The sequence below is a fragment of the Hakea prostrata genome, chromosome 10 (assembly GCF_041222555.1).
Source record: "Hakea prostrata isolate BN-2017 chromosome 10, UWA_Hpros_2, whole genome shotgun sequence".
In the NCBI taxonomy this organism is placed as follows: Eukaryota; Viridiplantae; Streptophyta; class Magnoliopsida; order Proteales; family Proteaceae; genus Hakea; species Hakea prostrata.
In genome coordinates, this window is record NC_142609.1 from 32,183,187 (window position 1) to 32,201,363 (window position 18,177).

Below are 18,177 nucleotides of genomic sequence, written 5' to 3' on the forward strand. Positions count from 1 at the left end.
AAATTCAGACCGGTTTACCATACAAGTTTTTGTGATTTCTTTGCCAAAATGGGCAAATGACATAGAATAACTGTGCCAGAATTTGCCATACAACCCCTTATTTGTTTGAAGAAGAACATTTCCTAGTGTGAGTCAATGGATCATATTTCCTTGTCCGCTAGGGTTGATGCTACAAACTTACCATAACCTTTTATGTAATGCATTAGTTATTTGGCAAACCTTGGTGAATAAATTTTTAGGTGATTTTCTCTTCCTGTGTCATGGTTTTTCTCATCTGGTGAAGCTTTGCAAATGGGATTATAAAAAATAAATAAATAAATAAAAGAGAAGAGAAAAGAGAAAAGTGGAAGTGCTAGGAGAAGTTGATTTTAGAAGAAAATTAATTTTGCTTTTGTGCTGCAGATATCGAGTTTCTAAACCATCATGAAGAGGAAAGAAATATTAAAATAGAAAATTTAGAAAAATCAATGTGGTACCTAGTACCTACAATATTGCAATAATTGGACGAAGCAAATCTCAAAATTATTGAAATTTTTTTTTTATTATGGACACGGTTCTACAGCATTATTTCATCTGATGCCACCAACCAAAATGGCTTGATTGTTCATTTTTTTCGCCTTTTTAGCTACTCCTATAACACAAAATGTTGTTTTCATAACTTTTGTAGGGCAAAGGAAACCCCCTTCTGTGAGAAGAAAAGAATCAATGACAGCCAAGCAGAAGCTTAGCTGCAAAACCCAATAATCATGTGTTTAAAGTAAGAACATAGAATACATGTTGGCTCTTCAGTTTCCAATGATGGTTAGGCCTGCGGATGAACCCTTCAACCAAAGAAGAAAAATCAATAATCTGCAGGGACAAGAAACAAGATACATCTACCAAATTGCATTCTTGGAAACAACTGATAAATACCATTTCCAGCAGAATAGTCAGCTCTGGCAACTTCATCTGATCCTGCAACTTGTGCTCCATGAAAAAACCTTCAACTTGTGAACCCTTAGCATAAGGTGCCTTGAGATACTGCTTCAAGTAGTAGTGTTGTCGAAATCAAGGAAACTCTCCTATCAGTGATGGAAAATCAACAAAACAATGCACAAGCAGTTGGTGGCTGATGAAGTGCCAGTCTATCAACCTGTTCCTCATGTTGGTGGCTGCCATGTTCCTGGTCTGAAGGATGGACCAGATCCTGTAGGCTCTGAGGACCTGCAATACAGTTTGATCCATAATGCAACCAGCTAAGCAGGTACAGAAATCACATAAATGCACGACTTGTTCTGTAGTCAAATTCTCTCATTGTAAATTATACATTGATGCCGGTAAGGTTTGGCGTTCATCAACACTCATTCACTTTATTCATCTAAAAATAGTATTAGAATTCTGGATGCAGAACAGTATGTTTGCTTGTGCATTTAAATGGAAGGATCTCTTTGGAGCAAAAACAGTGAAAGAAAACATACTCAGGCTGCTGCTCTACTTTGGGAGGAATTGTTTTCTCTTTCCTAGTTTCTTCAGCATTCCTGCAGACACCAAATGATGTCACTTGTCAGATAAAAGTCTCGGCACAAAAACAACATTCATGGAGATTCATTTAATTTTATGCAATTCTTCATTAATAAAGGAAAAAGGAAAATTTTTTGCTCATAATTTGATTAAGTTAACAGAGGATTTCTTGAGACATCCCAAGCACTCAAGTATGATGTGTTGCTCCAAGATGTTGAGAAGAAGCATGCTAATACCTTAAATTAAATACCACACAGAAGCTTAAGATTTACCCCATACTAATGCTAACTTCACTCCACAATGTTTCCTTCGTCCTAGAGTACAAAAATGATGCAGCAAGCTATGCCAAGAAAGCAAGAAAAAACTTTTATACAGTTACTCTGAAAATCCATTTAGTCCAGCCTCTGTAGTTGAAATAAATATTTGAGACTTGGATACTTCCAAGTTGCATCAACCCCCAGCAATAAGCATTATTCTTCAATGCAAGAATTGAAAATGAGAATTTAAGTTAGTTAAATTTAATATTCGACTTGGTTATCATGCAAGACAAGTTTGTACTTTGTAGTAGAAATTCAAACTAAATTTCTCTTTCAATCGTCAATTAATGCCTAATTAACTTATCATTCTGTCTCATATCATTCAAAGTTTCAAAATGTGTAGACTATGTAATATTACATGTTTCCAATAAGGGTTGGGCATTCAATTCAAACTAAGTTCTACCAAAAAAGGGGGAAAAAATAAATTCAATTCCAACCAAGGGTGTGAATTCAAATAACTAAAATTTGTGTGTTTCTTCCCTCCAACTTGAGCCATGCGTATTAATATCAAGCTTCCTTTAAAGTATCAAAACTGACGATCCCCATTTGACCCCCCCCCAGCCCAAAAAAAAAAATGCAGCATCTCCACATTAAGATCTAAAGATTTTGAGAATCTCAATCTGACCAAAATGGCAAACCAAGATGAATTTTAAGCTGGCCAAGAGGTATGACACATTAGTTAACATGCATATAAGCCAATGATTTTGAAGTGTGATCTAGTCCCCTCAAACTAAATGAAACATTAAAAATTAAAGCATGACATAAAAGCTCCAAAAACAGTGGAAAGTAGATAGAAGGATATAAATAAAAAAAGAAATGAAAAGAATTGGGAATGGGGTAGGTGCAGGGAAAAAAGGGAAATTACAACAATAAAACACCCTGATTTTGCAACGAACATGTAATGATGTAACCATACTACTAACTATAGGCTTGGATTCATTTAAAAATAAATAAATAAATAAATAACCATAGCCCTGCCAAAGGAACCTAGAGTAGTGGGAATTCCAATTTGAAATGATTTTGTCTAAATGCAAAGTACGAAAAAGTTTAGAAACGTTAGATACCTCATTTCTGCTGCATCAAATGCATCTTCCTGCTGCTGACCTAGAGAAAAAAAAAAAGAAAACCAAAAGAGCATAGATGTAACCCTTATCAATATGACCAGATAAATTGCATTCCATACTTGGGGGGGGGGGGGGGAAATCACAGGAAAAACTCATCAGCAGTTATAGAAAGGGTACTGTGATGCATTTGATGGTTAACAAATTTCTATCCACATGACCATTTGAGCTTCAAGTCCAGCTTCTAAAGGGTCCTAGCCTCCTGGGAAGGATGGATGGGAGACAGTCTTAACCTTAATCTTTGTGCAAAATAAATGCAACTAGATTCAATCAACATTTTCATGGTGGCTGAATAAGCTTGTTTACCATTGCACTAACAAATGGCCACAATGCAATAGCAGCATAACTGTAGTTTAAAGCTGGACCAACCTCAAACTCCAAAGGAAGTTCATTACCATCTTTCAGTGGTTTGATTGGGTTTTGACACGTTAGAGGCTTTTGACAAGGCCCCTGGGATGGTTTCTGTTTCCGGTTTGACCACCTGCTTGGTCCACTTACAAAACCTATGGTTGCACGAATAGTTTTCACAGTGTCGCTTAGGCATCCAAGCACCTTGGTGGATTTAGTGCCTCTGCTGGAGAAGAGTAACAGTGGCGTCACTGCATAGTGCTAAAACAAAGTAGTAATAGCAGGGACCTGCTTACCTAATATAAAGTTACTAGGAACACTAAGGGCCGACTTTTGCAAATGAACACATTAAGGAGAGAAGGGGGGGGGGGGGAAGCAAGAAGAGCTATGGGGCTTTTCCACAAAAATATGTTGGATTTTGTAGTTGGGGTCAACTACACATATCCTGTCTTTGTTCCTCCATTATCAACATAACCAGTTAGAACAGGGTTATTTGTGGCTCTTACATGAATATCCTAGATCCTCAAGTTGGGATTCGCTACACATGCATAGCTGTATTTTCCATTGATTCAAATGCATTCATTTCTTCCTCATCCTCTTCTTAGCCAACTTACTAGTATCATAACACATCATTAACAACCACAACTGGGACTAGATTTCATTTCATTCAGCTTATGTTGACATGTTGGCATGATCCACTAAAATGCGATAGATTTTCAACTTTGTCATGCAGATACAAAAAGAAAGAACTTTGAAATCGTTATTCAGTGCTCCAACAAGGGACTCTGGCCAGGGGGCCTACTTGGCTAACACAACAGGTGGTAATGGGAGTACAAGGTTGTTTCTTTTTATGCAGTCTATTTGCCAACATATATACCCCAAGCCACGTCTTCCAGAAAATCAGAGAGCTCATGTAGTCTTCTCCTGTCAGCCAATACAACAATTTCGAAAGATTAATAGGTTTCCCAAATTTCCAACTTTTATCCAATCTATCGGTTTTTTCCCCAAGGGGGGGGGGGTTCACTTGGGGTTGATGAGTAATCCTCAATTCATATTCCATAGCAATCGATTATATTTGAGGTACCTACAAAAAATGTGATTTTCATTATAATGGCACTGGAATTGCAGGGCACAGTATTAAGTACCCTTTCCTTTTTCTTTTCTTTTTTTTAATTGGGGGGGGGGGGGGGTGGCATTGGGGCACAGGGGGAAGTGCAACATGGAGTATAAATCCTCCTACAAAAAATGTGATTTTCATTATAATGCCACTGGAATTGCAGGGCACAGTATTAGGAGAAAATGTCAGCACATACAGTGGCAGTAATCACTCAGACTGCATCATTCTAATTAGGCTTATCAGACTGCATCGTTCTAATTAGGCTTACTGCAACCTGACACTTCCCACTTCATGGTGACATGAAGATCAATTGAAGATGTTGTAGGTAAGATAATACTATTACCTTTAGGTCGCTGAAAGGAGACATAATATATGAACTTTTGACTAAGGAATGTGAATATACCTTTTGTCGACGCAGCTGGAAATTGCTGAATGAAACTTCTCAGATTTGGGCCTTCAACTTTACCTAGTATGTTACACAGAATGAGATTAATGGCTGTATCAAAATCACAATCAACAATCGGAAATCACTGATAGTGCTCACACCTTGTCGAGGAATGTGCTGTCCAGCTTTCTTTTCCTCTTTTTCTTTTTCCTTGAGAACTTGATGAAGAATAAAGAGCAGTAAGTTCTTCAAACTGAAGACAATAACACAAGTCTATTTTCTTTCTTTTTTGGTGGGGGGGGGGGGGGGGTTGGTGGGGGGTTAACAACAACATCTAGTTTCCTGGGCCAAATCTCATAAGTCATAACAAACTTCTCAGTCAGTCAAAAACTGATAAGGTGCAAATGCAAATTAAGCAATTATTTGTGTCTTTTGCTACTTGAGAACATTACCTCTAGTTAGCAATAAGATGACATATAAAAAATGTAGATAAATATATTCAACATAGAAATAGGACCAGTTGATATTTTAATTAACAACAGATTCAATTACTCAGCAGAAAAATTCCCCAGCAGTTTTTCAACCGCCCTGTTTTGAATCGCTTAATTAACGCCCAAACTACAAAAGAACTCCAAGGCCTAAAGTGACATAGGACATATTTTTTGCTCAGGGGCGGCTGCTGTCCCCATGCCCATCGGCCACAGAATGTGAAGAATGAGCCATACTCAACATTGAGAATCAATGAATCAGTAAATGCCTAGACGGACGCTTTGACAACCATGGTTTGATGAGATGAACTTATGTTTGTGTTCTTTTTTTGAATAATTTTTCATAATTATGATTCTTGATTTTTTTTTTTTTTATTTATTTATAATGTGACAATTGAATATTTGTTTAGCTTATTATAGAAAGTAGTTGTATTGAAAAAAAATTTGACCCAACTGTTTTGGTCACCTTATTTCCGCCTAGGCACCGCTTTGCTAACTAATCACCTAGACGGAGCCCCAATCACTTTGGTCACCTTGCCGCCTTGACAACCATGTACCCACCCCCACCCCCCAAAAAAAAAAATTTGTCAGATTCCAAAGATGACAAATTGATTCTATCCATCCTAGTTCCCTTAAGCATTCTTTTCCTTTTTCCCTTCAGAGATGGTGTTATAGTTTTTGCTTTGATGGTGTAATCTGCAGTATCTAAATCACATGATGTCATAGCAAATGCATTATAGCCGTCGGATAATTTACAATCTTAGCTGTTGGGCCTATGCAGCAACTCAGAATCACAAACTGAAGGATAGATTTTTCTAATTTGAAATGATTAAGATGAAAGACGAAGCATCAGTTAATTGCACAAGAATGGCAAACATTCTAATCTCTTAACACTTGAATTGGGTGTGTTTATGGAAAGGCTTTTAAGAGATTTATTGCTCAATCAAAGCAAACATTCTTCTTGATAGAGAAGACGGTTATTTCTCTAGTATTATGTATTCATAAACCCTATACAACTTTTTGCAGCTCCTTGTTCTATTTCTTTCACAAAAATGTTACTCAAAGGTGTAGGCGTCTCGCAAAATTCATCATTTTAGGTTTCCTGATTATCAACTGATTGTCCGGTAAAGGGATGGAGAATTAGTTAGCGAATATGAACCAGAGGCTATCAGTCACCCAAATTGATTAAAACTAATGCAATTGTATGAGGAATACTTACGAGCAACATTCATTCTAACACGTTCACGCCTTGCCTGCAGTTCCATCATTTCCTGAAGAGGGAATCAACAAGAATATCAAATGAAAATTACTTAATCATCAGACCAGAAAGACTGAAAATAATGATAGTAGTAGTAGTGATAATTACATGTGATAATTACTAATGCCCCCTTGTACTGTAGCTTAATTACATAACGAACCCCATACTCAATGAAAAACTACTGTTGCCCCCTCACTTCAAACAGTGTTAAGTGAATGTTATGGTTAACTGCATAAAATGTCCATTTTGCCCTTTGTTAAAATTAAGAAGCCACAAAATGATATTATGCATTTATGCTTCTTTTAAAAATCCCTAAGAAATAACAATTTTGCCACAATAGTCTTGTTAGTATGAATCCCAAAGCCTCAGAATCCCGATAAGATGAAACCACATCAGCTTCAACCTCTGGGATCTGCTCCCTTGACATCGCCGTCCAACTCCCAAAGCTCAGGTACACAACTGAATCCTTCTCCTGCCAATCCAGCTATTCTGTTGCCAATGATTCACCTAGCTCTGGCTCACATTTGTATGGGACTAGTGGCCAACCAGCACCACTGTCAGCAGCCCATTTATTACCCTTGCCCTCATTCAGCACCACCATCATCTCAGGCTGTACTGTCTGTTGGACTTCATCTTGATGAGCCTCACTGTGGAACTAACTTGATATTACCTACCTAACTTGACACATCACATGATCTTGTTTGGGCCACCATGGAATAGCGAAGTTAAGTTAATCTAAAAACAAATTTCAGGCAAAGCAAACACAAAGTTCTAAGCCCTGTCAATTAGATCTTTACCCCTGAAAGATAAATATTATCTTCCTTCACTCATCACACGATTCCATTCAGGCGACCACTGGCAAACCCTAAGCAGCTTGCATCCATCTTCACATCGATAGTGCGGCTTTCATAGCAAATGCTGTTTGTCTGTCTTTCTGTCTGTCTGTCTGTCTGTTCTTCGCCTTCAATTTATTGAAACCAAAGCTGTAGAAACCCAGAAGAAAGGAGAAGCAGCAGCGGCAACACCACCACCACATGCAGAGTGGATGCAATGAAAAAGTGAAGCTGTGGGAAAGGCATATTCCTCTACACAGCTTTGCGTATAAGAAGTGGGTCTGGTATATGAGTACTCTCATGGGTATGGATACAGAAGCTTTGGAGAGTCTGGGGATTCTATACAAGTTTTCACGTGGGTGTGAGCCGCAATGAATTTGGGTTCTATAGGTAGAGGGTATGCTGGAGTTTTTCTATTTAGAAATCAAACTAATGTCGATGCCAAGCTGTCTGGCAAAAAATATGACAGAAGATTAAGAAGAATAAGGTTGGTTCACCTTGAACCAATCCCTTGGGTCATAGAACCAATTGGTTGCAGAGCTGCGTTTCCAAAAGAGACAAAACACTATTCACATAAACTGTAACATGAACAGAGCTACAGCCCTTTTTTGGCCTTGAAGGAATATTATTTAAAGATTTTGGGGGCCTAAGAGTAGATTATGTGAAGATCCTTCATGAAGGCTGGAGATTGAAGACTTATTAGATTTTATTTATTTTTGTAACTTCTAAAGTTAGTTTTCTATTTTAGCATTCAAGCATGTGGCTAATTATGAAGCCTAGATACTCATTTTTTTAATTATAGTAAGCTTCTACTTTCTTGTTGCCAAGAATATTAGCTAGATCAGCAAAATAATCTCTGCCCACGGTTTCTATATTCGATGTACTACTTCAAAAGCAAGTATTAGCACTCTAAAAATATGTAATAGGTGTATAAGACCACAGATTTATGGAATTGATTAATGAAGCTTTGCTTTGCATTATTTTTTGTCTTTTCCACAAGTGATAAGAAGGGTGAGGACCTTGCTATCAAGAGCTACAATACCTAGTGAGGTAAACCTAATTCTAGGGTTAGGGTTTCTAGGATGGTTTCCCTAAAATTAAGGGTCTGCATAGAATCTTTTGGCAAATAAATTAAAAATATTATGGGATGCCTATGGGTATATAAGAAAGTTGTGGGAAGCTCTTAGGAGTGATATGGGATGATAGGATAGTTGTGGAAACTTTTAGGAAAGATATGGGTTGCTCTAATCTAGGATATTACATATGCCTCTGCTAGGATCGAACCTACAGCCTCTTCACTAAGAGGTGTTGATCTCACCAACTGACCAAACTTGCATTGGCAGATTCCCAAAATTAACATAGAGCTGGAAGGAAGGATTTTTAGGGCTACAGAAAAAGGTTTGGATAAAAAATTGGTGGATTCTTCGATGGATCTTGGGCAATCTTTTGAATTTTTTTTCTTTTCTTCTTTCTTTCTTTTTTCTTTTCTTTATAAAAAATTGGTGATTCTTAGGCAATCTTTTGAATTTTTTCTTTTCTTTTCTTTCTTTCCTTCTCTTTTCTTTTCTGTTTTTATTTCTTGTAATTCTGCCGTAAGTCAGAGAAGGGAGAAAGTGAGGGAGCAGAGAGAGAAAGAAAGGGGGAAAGGGGTGCCATTGGGTTTGGAGGTGGGGAGGATTTCTTGGCTTCTGCCAAGGTGGGGGAGGGGCTTGCAATGGGAGGGTACAGGCTTTCTTGGACTGCAGGAATGGGACAGCAGGGTTCTTGAGATTCTCGGTCTTGTTTTTTCTTGGTCCGAAACAGCAAGCAATAGGAGCCGCAAGGCATAGGGAGAAAAGGAGGAAGAAGAGAGATTAGGGCGGGGTTGGGGAGGGATTCAACTTGTTTGCAGAATCTGGAAGAGAATGGTCGTTGGATTTCTTGCTGGAATCGCAGGACAGAATTGATGAAGCTAACAGAGCTCTTGATAGCTGCAAGGTCCGCTCCCCCCCACCTCCCACCTCCAAAAAGGACCCTGCCACACCTTTTTGGCTGTGATTCTTCAAATTTTTTTATTAATCCAGACTTAGACTTCACAAATAAAGAGTAGGCTTATTTATAGCCTACTAAAAGACTCTAATCCAAAGTAAGTTTCCTTTATAGATTAGGATCCCCTTACAAATAATCTCAACCATCCAAATAAATATTTAATGATCTAATGGAATCTCCTTGAAAATAGATTCCCCATAAGACTCAAATACCAAAAGAACTCTTCTTGTAAATAAGGACTGATACGAGTCTATCTTTAAAGAAGAATCCCAGTGACCTAAGAACTTATCTTTGACTCAAATTAGACTTCTAATTGACCAAGACTATGATTTGACAAGTATTTTGACCCCCACCCCCAAAAAATAAATAAATAAATAAAATAAAATAAAATAAAACTCATTAACTGACAAAATACTAATCTAGATATAAAAATGAGGATAGACTCATGACCCATGGATCGAGGGGGTTCCAAACAGATCCTTTTTGAGCTCCAAAAGGGCTGAATCAAAATACCCCTAGGGCATTCAGCCAGCTTTGGATTGGACCTTTTGGGTCTAGGTTTGGGCCCTAAGTATGGGTGGGTCAACTCTGTTCACATCACCTAGGGTTGAAGAATCCAGCTGAGAGAGCTGAACCATCTTTATCCGTTTACTTTCTACTTTTCCTATTTCTCCTATTTTTACCAGATTTAAGACTAGCATCAGCTGTTGCTCCTTTGTCAGCTATCTACCTGCTGATGCCTTCGAACCAGTTTGCCTTCATAACTTAAGTGATCTTGAGCTACTAGTTTCTGTCCTTATTCTATTTCTCTGTTTATGGGTTATTTGGGGCTGAGTCATCCTTGATCTTGGCTCTACATTACAAACCCCTTGAAGAAAGAAAGGGTCTTCGGATTTGGTAGTTACGTGAGGATGGGTTTGAACATCACCAGAATCTGCCATTATATCTGGCGGAGCTCCTCCTCTGTTTCCCTCTACATCTCTCTACAACCATGGCTGCTGTTGCAGAGAACACAACGGCAACAAAAGAGATTAGATCTGGGAGACCCAGGAAGCAATCCATTACAACTTTATATTCAGACCCACAAATTGCTTCTGTCATTCAATCTACTCATCTTAAATCCACCATTTCTTCTTTGCTGCTGTCTTCTTTCACTAATAACCACAATAACACGATGATGAACAACCCTAGAATCAGCAACAATAGCAATGTTTATGATGTCTCGTTGACACTGTAGCACAAAAAGAAGAACTTCACATTGGCAACAATCAGAGTGCTTGGATGTGTTTCATCTTCACATGTGTCAGCACCAGAGGCTATTCACTCTTCTGCAGATTGGCAAGTTAAGGAGTGAGGAAGAAGAAGTGAGGAAGAAGAAGCAGAAGAAGTAAGGAACCCACACAAGAAGAAGAAGTGAAGAACAAAGACAAATTCTGGCTTTTTAATTTCTGTCAGCAGAACTTGTTTGGGAAATTGAAGAAGATGGGTGAAGATAGCATTTTTCACCCATCTATTAATTCCATGTGGTTTCATATTTAGTTTTTTTTTAAGTTGAAGAGTAAGCCCAAGACTTTCCTTATTACTTAAAAGGATAAATTTGTAATTTAACATAATGGGTAAATAAGTAATTACACATTTCAGGATCATTTTGGGGTTTTTGAAACATACAAAGATCCCACGCCAATAGTTAACAAAAGGAACTTAATGGCAGGGGGGCAATAGATTCTTTAAGTAAAGTCTAAGGTTCGATTAGTAATTTTAAAAAGTATAGGAGATAGCATTGTCATCAAGCTAGAGCACAAAGGGGCATCAATAATTATCCCTAACAATCATTCAAGGATGCAAGTATTTCTTCAAGCAAAGGGCTGACTATAAGGAAATAAGGATCCAAGCCTACTATAAGCTAATCATAATAAAACCTCATAATTAGGAGTCCTCAAGTTCTCATTTATAAACAATTTGATTAGGCTAATTCGTTAGTAATAGCGTTAAAATACCAGGTAACTGGTTAACAAGTAGGTCTGCTACCCTCTTGCAACATAAATTAAATATCCCTAACCTATTGAATGTTGATAAAAAAGAATGCTGTCACACTACAATACCTCCACTGGAAGTATTCAAAAGCTTATGGGGCCAAGTGCTTGGGCTTGATGAGCTAGAACATCAGGTTGTGATGCAGAGCATTGCAAGGACAGTCTCAAAAAAGGGCCTAAAGTAGCCAAGCTGAAGAACAAGAGTCTATTTTTCTGGATTTTATGACCAACTGTAGACCAATCAGGTCCTAGGGATAATATAATTTTCCAATGGGATTTGGAAGTAGTAGAAATGGTTTCATCTATTGAGTCCCATCATGGGTTGTTTATTCAATTACTGCAGAATTCTTGTTGGAGTTGGACAGTTATAAGATGAGGAGTCTAGAATTTCAATGTCTACATAAAGCATCATACACTGGCATGTTAAGCCATCAAATTTGATTAAAGTTTTAAATGAGCTTTTTAGGAGATCCATGCAGATTGAGAGGCAGAAGAAAGTAGGTTCCTAGTTTCAAGTTCATATCATCATTTCCTACTTCTACTTCTCTCTTCATAACTCAGCTTCACAATTTACAGATCAGGTCATCAGTTCTTTAATCTTCTTATTCTGCAGTGTAGGCACTTATTCTGGTTCCATATCCAACGTAGCTTATGAACACCAACCAACAGATCAGGTCATCAGTTCTTTGATCTTCTTATTCTGCAGTGTAGATTATTATTCTGGTTCCATATCCCTTTTTTTCTTGTTTTCGGCATCTTATCTTTTCATGGAATGCTAATTTGATTCTCTGAATCTATAATATCTTAAGTGCTGTCCCGCTTTTAATATAATTGGTCCAAAAGTACTTTCTATAATAATGTTGGTCTAGTTCTCTTCTATAACCATAGATATATCATTCAAGTCCACCTAATGTAAATGACAGAGAAATCATTCCAACTGTTCTGTGAGGGCTATTAACCTATCGAGCTCTCATTCTACAAATTGAGTCAGTACTTGAATTTTCTCTCAAGAATTAATGAGTATCGGTGTTGGGTATCATACAAGTCAGATGATTTTAAGAGTATCTTCATTTTATTTTTATTTTTATTTTTTTTGGGGGGGGTGGGTAAACAGTGTGAAAATGTGTCAGTATACATTTTTGGAGAGCAACTTATAACAAGACAAGAGACTTCCAATGAATTGTATACAACAACAACAACAATAAGCCTTGTCCCAACTAAATGGGGTCGGCTACATGGATTCTTGCCCTCCAATCAGTTCTGTTCGAGGCCATGCTAGATACAAAGCCTAAGCTATACATATCCTTTCTCACCACTTCTCCTAAGGTTATCTTAGGTCTACCCCTAGCTCTTCTAATTCCTTCAATATGGATTATATCAATTCTCCGAACAGGAGCATTTATAGGTCTCCGTTGAACGTGGCCGTGCCACCTCAAACGACTTTCTCTAAGCTTATCACTTATGGGAGCAACTCCCAGACCAACTCTAATATGATCGTTTCTTATCTTATCCATCCTAGTTTTGCCACTCATCCATCTTAGCATCCTCATTTCTGCTACACTGAGTTTATCTATATGATTCTTTTAACAGTCCAACACTTTGCACCGTACATCATAGCTGGTCAAACAACGGTCCTATAAAATTTTCCTTTAAGCTTTAATGAATTGTATACAAAACCTAGAAAATAATCAAGTTTGATGTATCAGCACACTTAGTTTTACCTAAATGCACTTAAGGGCTTTGATTTATAGGGAAAAAATAGGGTAAAAAACCATGACTTGAATGCAAATTTGATTTTTCTAAAACTGATATTTTTCTAAGTAATCTCATCCAATGTTTGATCCTATATCCAAAATCATAGCGACTAGTCATATCACATGTGCCTTTAATATCTATAGCAACTATTAACATGGAGAGCAGAGGTTTTAGGGATGCAAGACTCAAAGACCATTCGCAGCTGAAGTGTTTGTAGAGAATGCCCGTCAGATGCCAAAGTTCGATCCAAAAGGAGACACAGGAATCAAAAGAGACAAGGGTGGAGGTAGCTGATATCTAATGGCTCTTAGTCTTGCCCTTCCCATCCACATTTGAGCCCCCCCCCCCCCAAAAAAAAAAAAAAAAGAAGGAAAAGAAAGAAAGAAAACTCTTCATGTCCTCCCCCATGCCCCAAACCATTTGGCTCCCATTCTCTAGCTCCTTTTCCGCATCCTCAACCTAGAACCCACCTGCACCCCTAACCAATTAGTCCCTTGGTTGTCATTGGTTTGGTTCAAAGGTCATATTCCTTGTCACTCGCCCACTCTAACGATCACTTAACCATTGCCTCCCCACCCACTGATGGAAACCCAACTTTAGGGTTAGGGCTCCCAGAATGATTTCCCTAAAATTGAGGGTTTGCCCAGAATCTTCCAGCAAACAAGTCAAGAATGTTATGGGATGTCTATGGGTTTCTAAGAAAGATGTGGGAAGCTCTTAGGATTGATATGGGTTGTTATGATCTGGATGGGAACTATAGGGAAGGAAAGGGAGATAAAGTTAGGACCCTAAGGGTTGATGGATCTTGGGCAATTTTTGAATATTTTTCTTCTTTCTTCTTTCTTTCTTTTCTCTTTTATTTTCTTCTTCTTTTTTTTTTCCTGCCTCAAGTCAAGAAAGGGGGTGGGAGGGGTGTGATGGAGAGAATGGAGGGAATGGAGGAGCTGCAGGGGTAGGGGAGAGGGGGGGAGGGGTTAGGGAGTGTCGCAGGGGTAGGGGAGGGGTTTTGGCCATCAGGGGTTGTGGAGGGTGCTGTCAAGGGTGTGACAGCAAGGGGGACAGGTTTCTGGGTTTGCACAAGGAGGGGAAGGGACAGGGAGCTGTGTGCTGGGTTTGGGAGGTGAAGGGGGAGGGATGCGGTAGAGAGGTGGTGGGGGGAGGGGATGGGGGCCAGCTGTACTTACTTGAGAGCTGCTGTGATTGCTTGTAGATGCTGAAAACTGGAAGAATAATGCTAGAATCTTGAAGAAGAATTCTCAACAGTGGCCTCCTCAAGAAGAATTCTCAACTGTGGCCTCGTCAAGAAGGCCACAATCCCTTTGACTCTAAATTCAATTCTTTATTCAATATTCAGACTTAAGATTACAACGAAAAGACTAGGCAACTTATAGCCTACACTAAAAGTCTTACGATCAACTTGGGAATCCTCTATAATTTAGGATCTACCTTACATTTAATCACAGTCACACAATTAAAAGACTCTTCACTTAAACAAAACAACTAATTGAATCTTCTGAAAATAGACTCCCTAAGACACTAGGGCTCAAACATAATGGAAAGGAACTCTTCTTGAAATAAAAGACTTATAAGAGCCCTTCAAAGAAAGACTCCCAAGGACTCGAGAACTCAACTTACAAATCAGACCAAGACTCTGAAAATTAAGAAATAAAATTTTAATTTCAGCAGATATTCAGTGCTGAAACTGACCAAAATACCCCTCTTGGAGCGTTCGGCCAGCTGTAGGTTCGCCACTTGGGAGTGGCCTTGGGGCGCACTCCTAGGACCATCTCTTCTTCACTTATCCCATCTCGCGTTCCCTCTGGGAAAAAGCCTTGGCCTCCATTTGGTCCCATGCTAGACATTCGTATGGATTTGCTCAGGACTAGTGTTGGACATTTGAAACCCTAATCTGGTCTTACTAGTAGTGACCTTGCTGGTAAGTTGGTTTCGGAGCTACCATTCATCACTTGCAGTGGAAGTGAAACCTAAGGAGATGGACCTCCAACTCTAGGTCCATGGACTCGATTTGGAAAGGTATCTGCTTTTATGTCTCCTGTAGACTCCAATTGTTTCCCCATCCCCAAGTTGAGGATACCCCAAGAATAGGCTTATTGCCTGGGTCTTGGTTCTTTTTTTCTGTCTTCCACTTGAGCACTGCTCTCTTCCTCCCCTCCCTCTCCCCCCTCTCTCTTTTCTTTCAAGGTATTTGGTAATGATATTTTATTCATCCACCCCCCCCCCCCCCCCAAAAAAAAAAAATCATGTATCTGTTCATATCAACCATGCTGGTATCTATCAGTATGTATTGAGGTGTATCAGGCTCTACCGGTCTACATCAAGCTGTTATTCTCTCATAAAACTTTCAACACAAGTATTGTTCTGTATAAACCGGTACAAGATAGCAACCGAGACATATTAGTTTCCAGAAAGAACTATCAGTATCAGAATTTACCACATTGTGTCAATCAATACTTTAAAGCATGATTCCAGCTTAGATTTTCAATTTCCCAATATAGACGAATGCTGAACCAAAAGGCTTAAAAATATTTGAAGACTATCATATCAAGGGGTCTGTCTTCGTTCAAGACATCAGTCTTTGTAGACTATACCTTTATTAGGAAAGAGTACATTATTTTCAAGCATTTAGAGAATAATTTAATATACTTTTTTCAATATCCAGAGAAGAATTTGGATATTTGGTAGCTAGAGACTGACACATCTGATAGGTTACTCACACAGATGCATCATGGTACAATAGCTTTCACAGGTTGTCTCCAAATAAAGCAAAACTAGAACAGTCCATGTTAAGAGATCAGACATCATACTTAATAGGCAGCTGCATGGATGGATAGATATGTAGATATGAATTGTGGGGGAAAAGAGAAGGTGGGGGGGGGGGGGGGGAGGGGATGTGAAGATCCAGCCTACCTCAGGAGTTGGTGCTTTCTTTCGCTGTCCATTCAACCAACAAATCCACTCAACTAGAATTACCAAAAAGTGAAAAAAGCAACTGAATATTAATAATTATAAAAAAAAAAAAAAGATCGAATCCATTTTCTCTATAAGGTGGTGTTTAACTAATCTACCCAAGTATATATCAATTCACAATCAAATTATTGCCATCTCCCAACTGTTTGTTGCAGGCATCAACAAGACAAATACAGGCTTCATTATAATTATGTGTTAATTTATACAATTAGTCTGCTATAATAGCTGTCATTTTATACTATGATGAATGGAATCACTTTCCACAAAGCCTGATTCCAAATAAACTGTGGTCTAACTAACTAACTGAAGAACAAAATTCACTCTAAGGGGGCAAAACGACATTCAACCCAAAAAGAAAGTTACCTGGAATGGAAGTAGAATCAACCTCTCCTTTGAATATCACCCATCTTTTTTCTTTGACTGAGTTAGCAAAGGGAAAAAACAACAAAAGCATGCTGTCAAGAGGAAATTCAAGAACAAGAGGTAGATGCACCTAATTCAATCAGATAAAAATGAAGATGATAACAACAGCAGCTAGTAATAGTCATAATTATAGTTGCTAGTAGTTTTATTGTTGTGTAGTTTCTCATTTAGGCATGGTGCATTGGGTGGTTAACGTGTGCCTGAATTTCAGAGAGTCACTGACAGACACAACATGAACCTCCCTACTTATTGAATATTGAAAAACGTTGACTAAATAAATCCCAGTAAGGTCAGGAAAAAAAACTATAGAAGAGAAGACATGCTTTTGGTTGTTATCTAGACACACCAAAATCAGTAATAGCTAGAGATGCCCCTAGCAGTGTAATTGCACTAGCACCATAGTTCTTTAGATAATGGCATCCACTTTCAACAATCCTTAAGTTTAATTAGCAATGAATGTGTTCTTCATTAGATGTTTATGATGTAAGAAATGAGATAAACAGAATATATGTTCCACAAGACAAAACAATTAGGAGTGCCAACTCTGATTTTCAAACTGAGTAGATAGTATTTTCCAAATCTTCAATCAGATATCATCTATCACAAAGATACAGTCATCCCAAAAAAAGAAACAGATAGAGATATACCTAAATAATTTCTTTCTTTCTTTCGTAAGCAGAATATTCACTTCTAACTACACTAATTCAACCTAAAAACTGAGGAAGCAGAGTAAGGGAAAGAAAAAATGCTAGTTCATTAATTGGCGGGATACAACTAATAGTGAATGACAAAGAACACTTACTGATTCCATCGATCACTTCGTTCCTGGTAAAATATTGGTTGCCCGCCTTGTCGATCCCAGCGAGCGTCCGGGAGCTAAACAAATTAGCAATCTTCCCGAACAGCTTTGACATTTTTGAATTATTTAGCAGATCGTATTGTCTCTCATAACCTTAGAAGTCAAATGATACAAAAATCCAGAGTTTCCGGAAGCTCTCCAGAGAACTTTCTGGCATATTTTTGAGATTCTTTTTCCTTCTTTTCTTCTTTCGCGGTCTGACAACTGAATTGGACCCGGTTACCCGCCCTATATGCCCAAAACAGACTCGAACTGTTGGTCTTTCCTGGGATTCCTACAATGCTCACAAAGTTGGGATTTTTATTTGTGGACGGCTCTGATTGAGCCACGTCATCGGAAAAAAATCAACGATCCAGATTAAAACAATGAGGAGGTTATTGTAAATATTGATTTTTTTCTTCTTACACTTTAATGTCTTAAAGTTGTATTAATTGTAACAGGTCCTCGTCTCGGCCTCCGGCAATTCCAAGAGAGAACCAGGAGAGACTCCAATGGCAAGATCAGGTCGAACCCCAACCGAAACTTTGAGGGTTGATTAATAGCGAACAAAGCAATCATATAGAATCGTAAAATATAGTTGTCGGCATGGTAAAAAATTCGAGGGAAACTCAAGTTTCGACCGGGTGAAAATGGGAAACTTAAGTGGAAACTTGGGAAATTTCGAGGAAACCGAGGACTTTTCTTCCTCGAAATTTCCCGTACAAGTTCAACAGGTTTTAGAGAG

At 38.4% G+C, this 18,177-nt stretch overlaps 1 protein-coding gene across 2 annotated transcripts; it reads right to left on the reverse strand.

Moving 5' to 3' along the window:
• Nucleotides 1-204: 204 nt before the first annotated feature.
• On the reverse strand, nt 205-17,666 carry LOC149002513 (NADH:ubiquinone oxidoreductase, 17.2kDa subunit). Of its 2 annotated transcripts, XR_016170293.1 has the most exons (10): nt 17,397-17,666; nt 16,535-16,591; nt 16,112-16,164; nt 6,496-6,547; nt 4,950-5,006; nt 4,807-4,869; nt 2,882-2,921; nt 1,458-1,517; nt 913-1,203; nt 213-821 (listed from the first exon to the last, which is right to left on the reverse strand). XR_016170293.1 is itself a non-coding variant. In XM_089137711.1 (9 exons), the coding sequence occupies exons 1-9, from the start codon at nt 17,506-17,508 to the stop codon at nt 1,140-1,142; spliced, it is 558 nt and encodes a 185-aa protein (XP_088993837.1). In that variant the 5' UTR covers nt 17,509-17,666; the 3' UTR covers nt 205-1,139. The 2 variants fall into 2 exon arrangements, 1 of the variants encoding a protein (XP_088993837.1); XM_089137711.1 differs by having other exon boundaries at nt 205-1,203.
• Nucleotides 17,667-18,177: the final 511 nt, after the last annotated feature.

Coding starts and splice junctions, on each gene's coding strand:
- LOC149002513 (XM_089137711.1), bottom strand. CDS start 17,508: ATGTCAAAGCTGTTCGGGAAGATTGCTAATTTGTTTAGCTCCCGGACG. Junction 5,007..6,495: donor TGTTAGAATGAATGTTGCTC/GTAAGTATTCCT, acceptor TTCTTCATCAAG/TTCTCAAGGAAAAAGAAAAA. Junction 4,870..4,949: donor ACAGCACATTCCTCGACAAG/GTGTGAGCACTA, acceptor GTAACATACTAG/GTAAAGTTGAAGGCCCAAAT.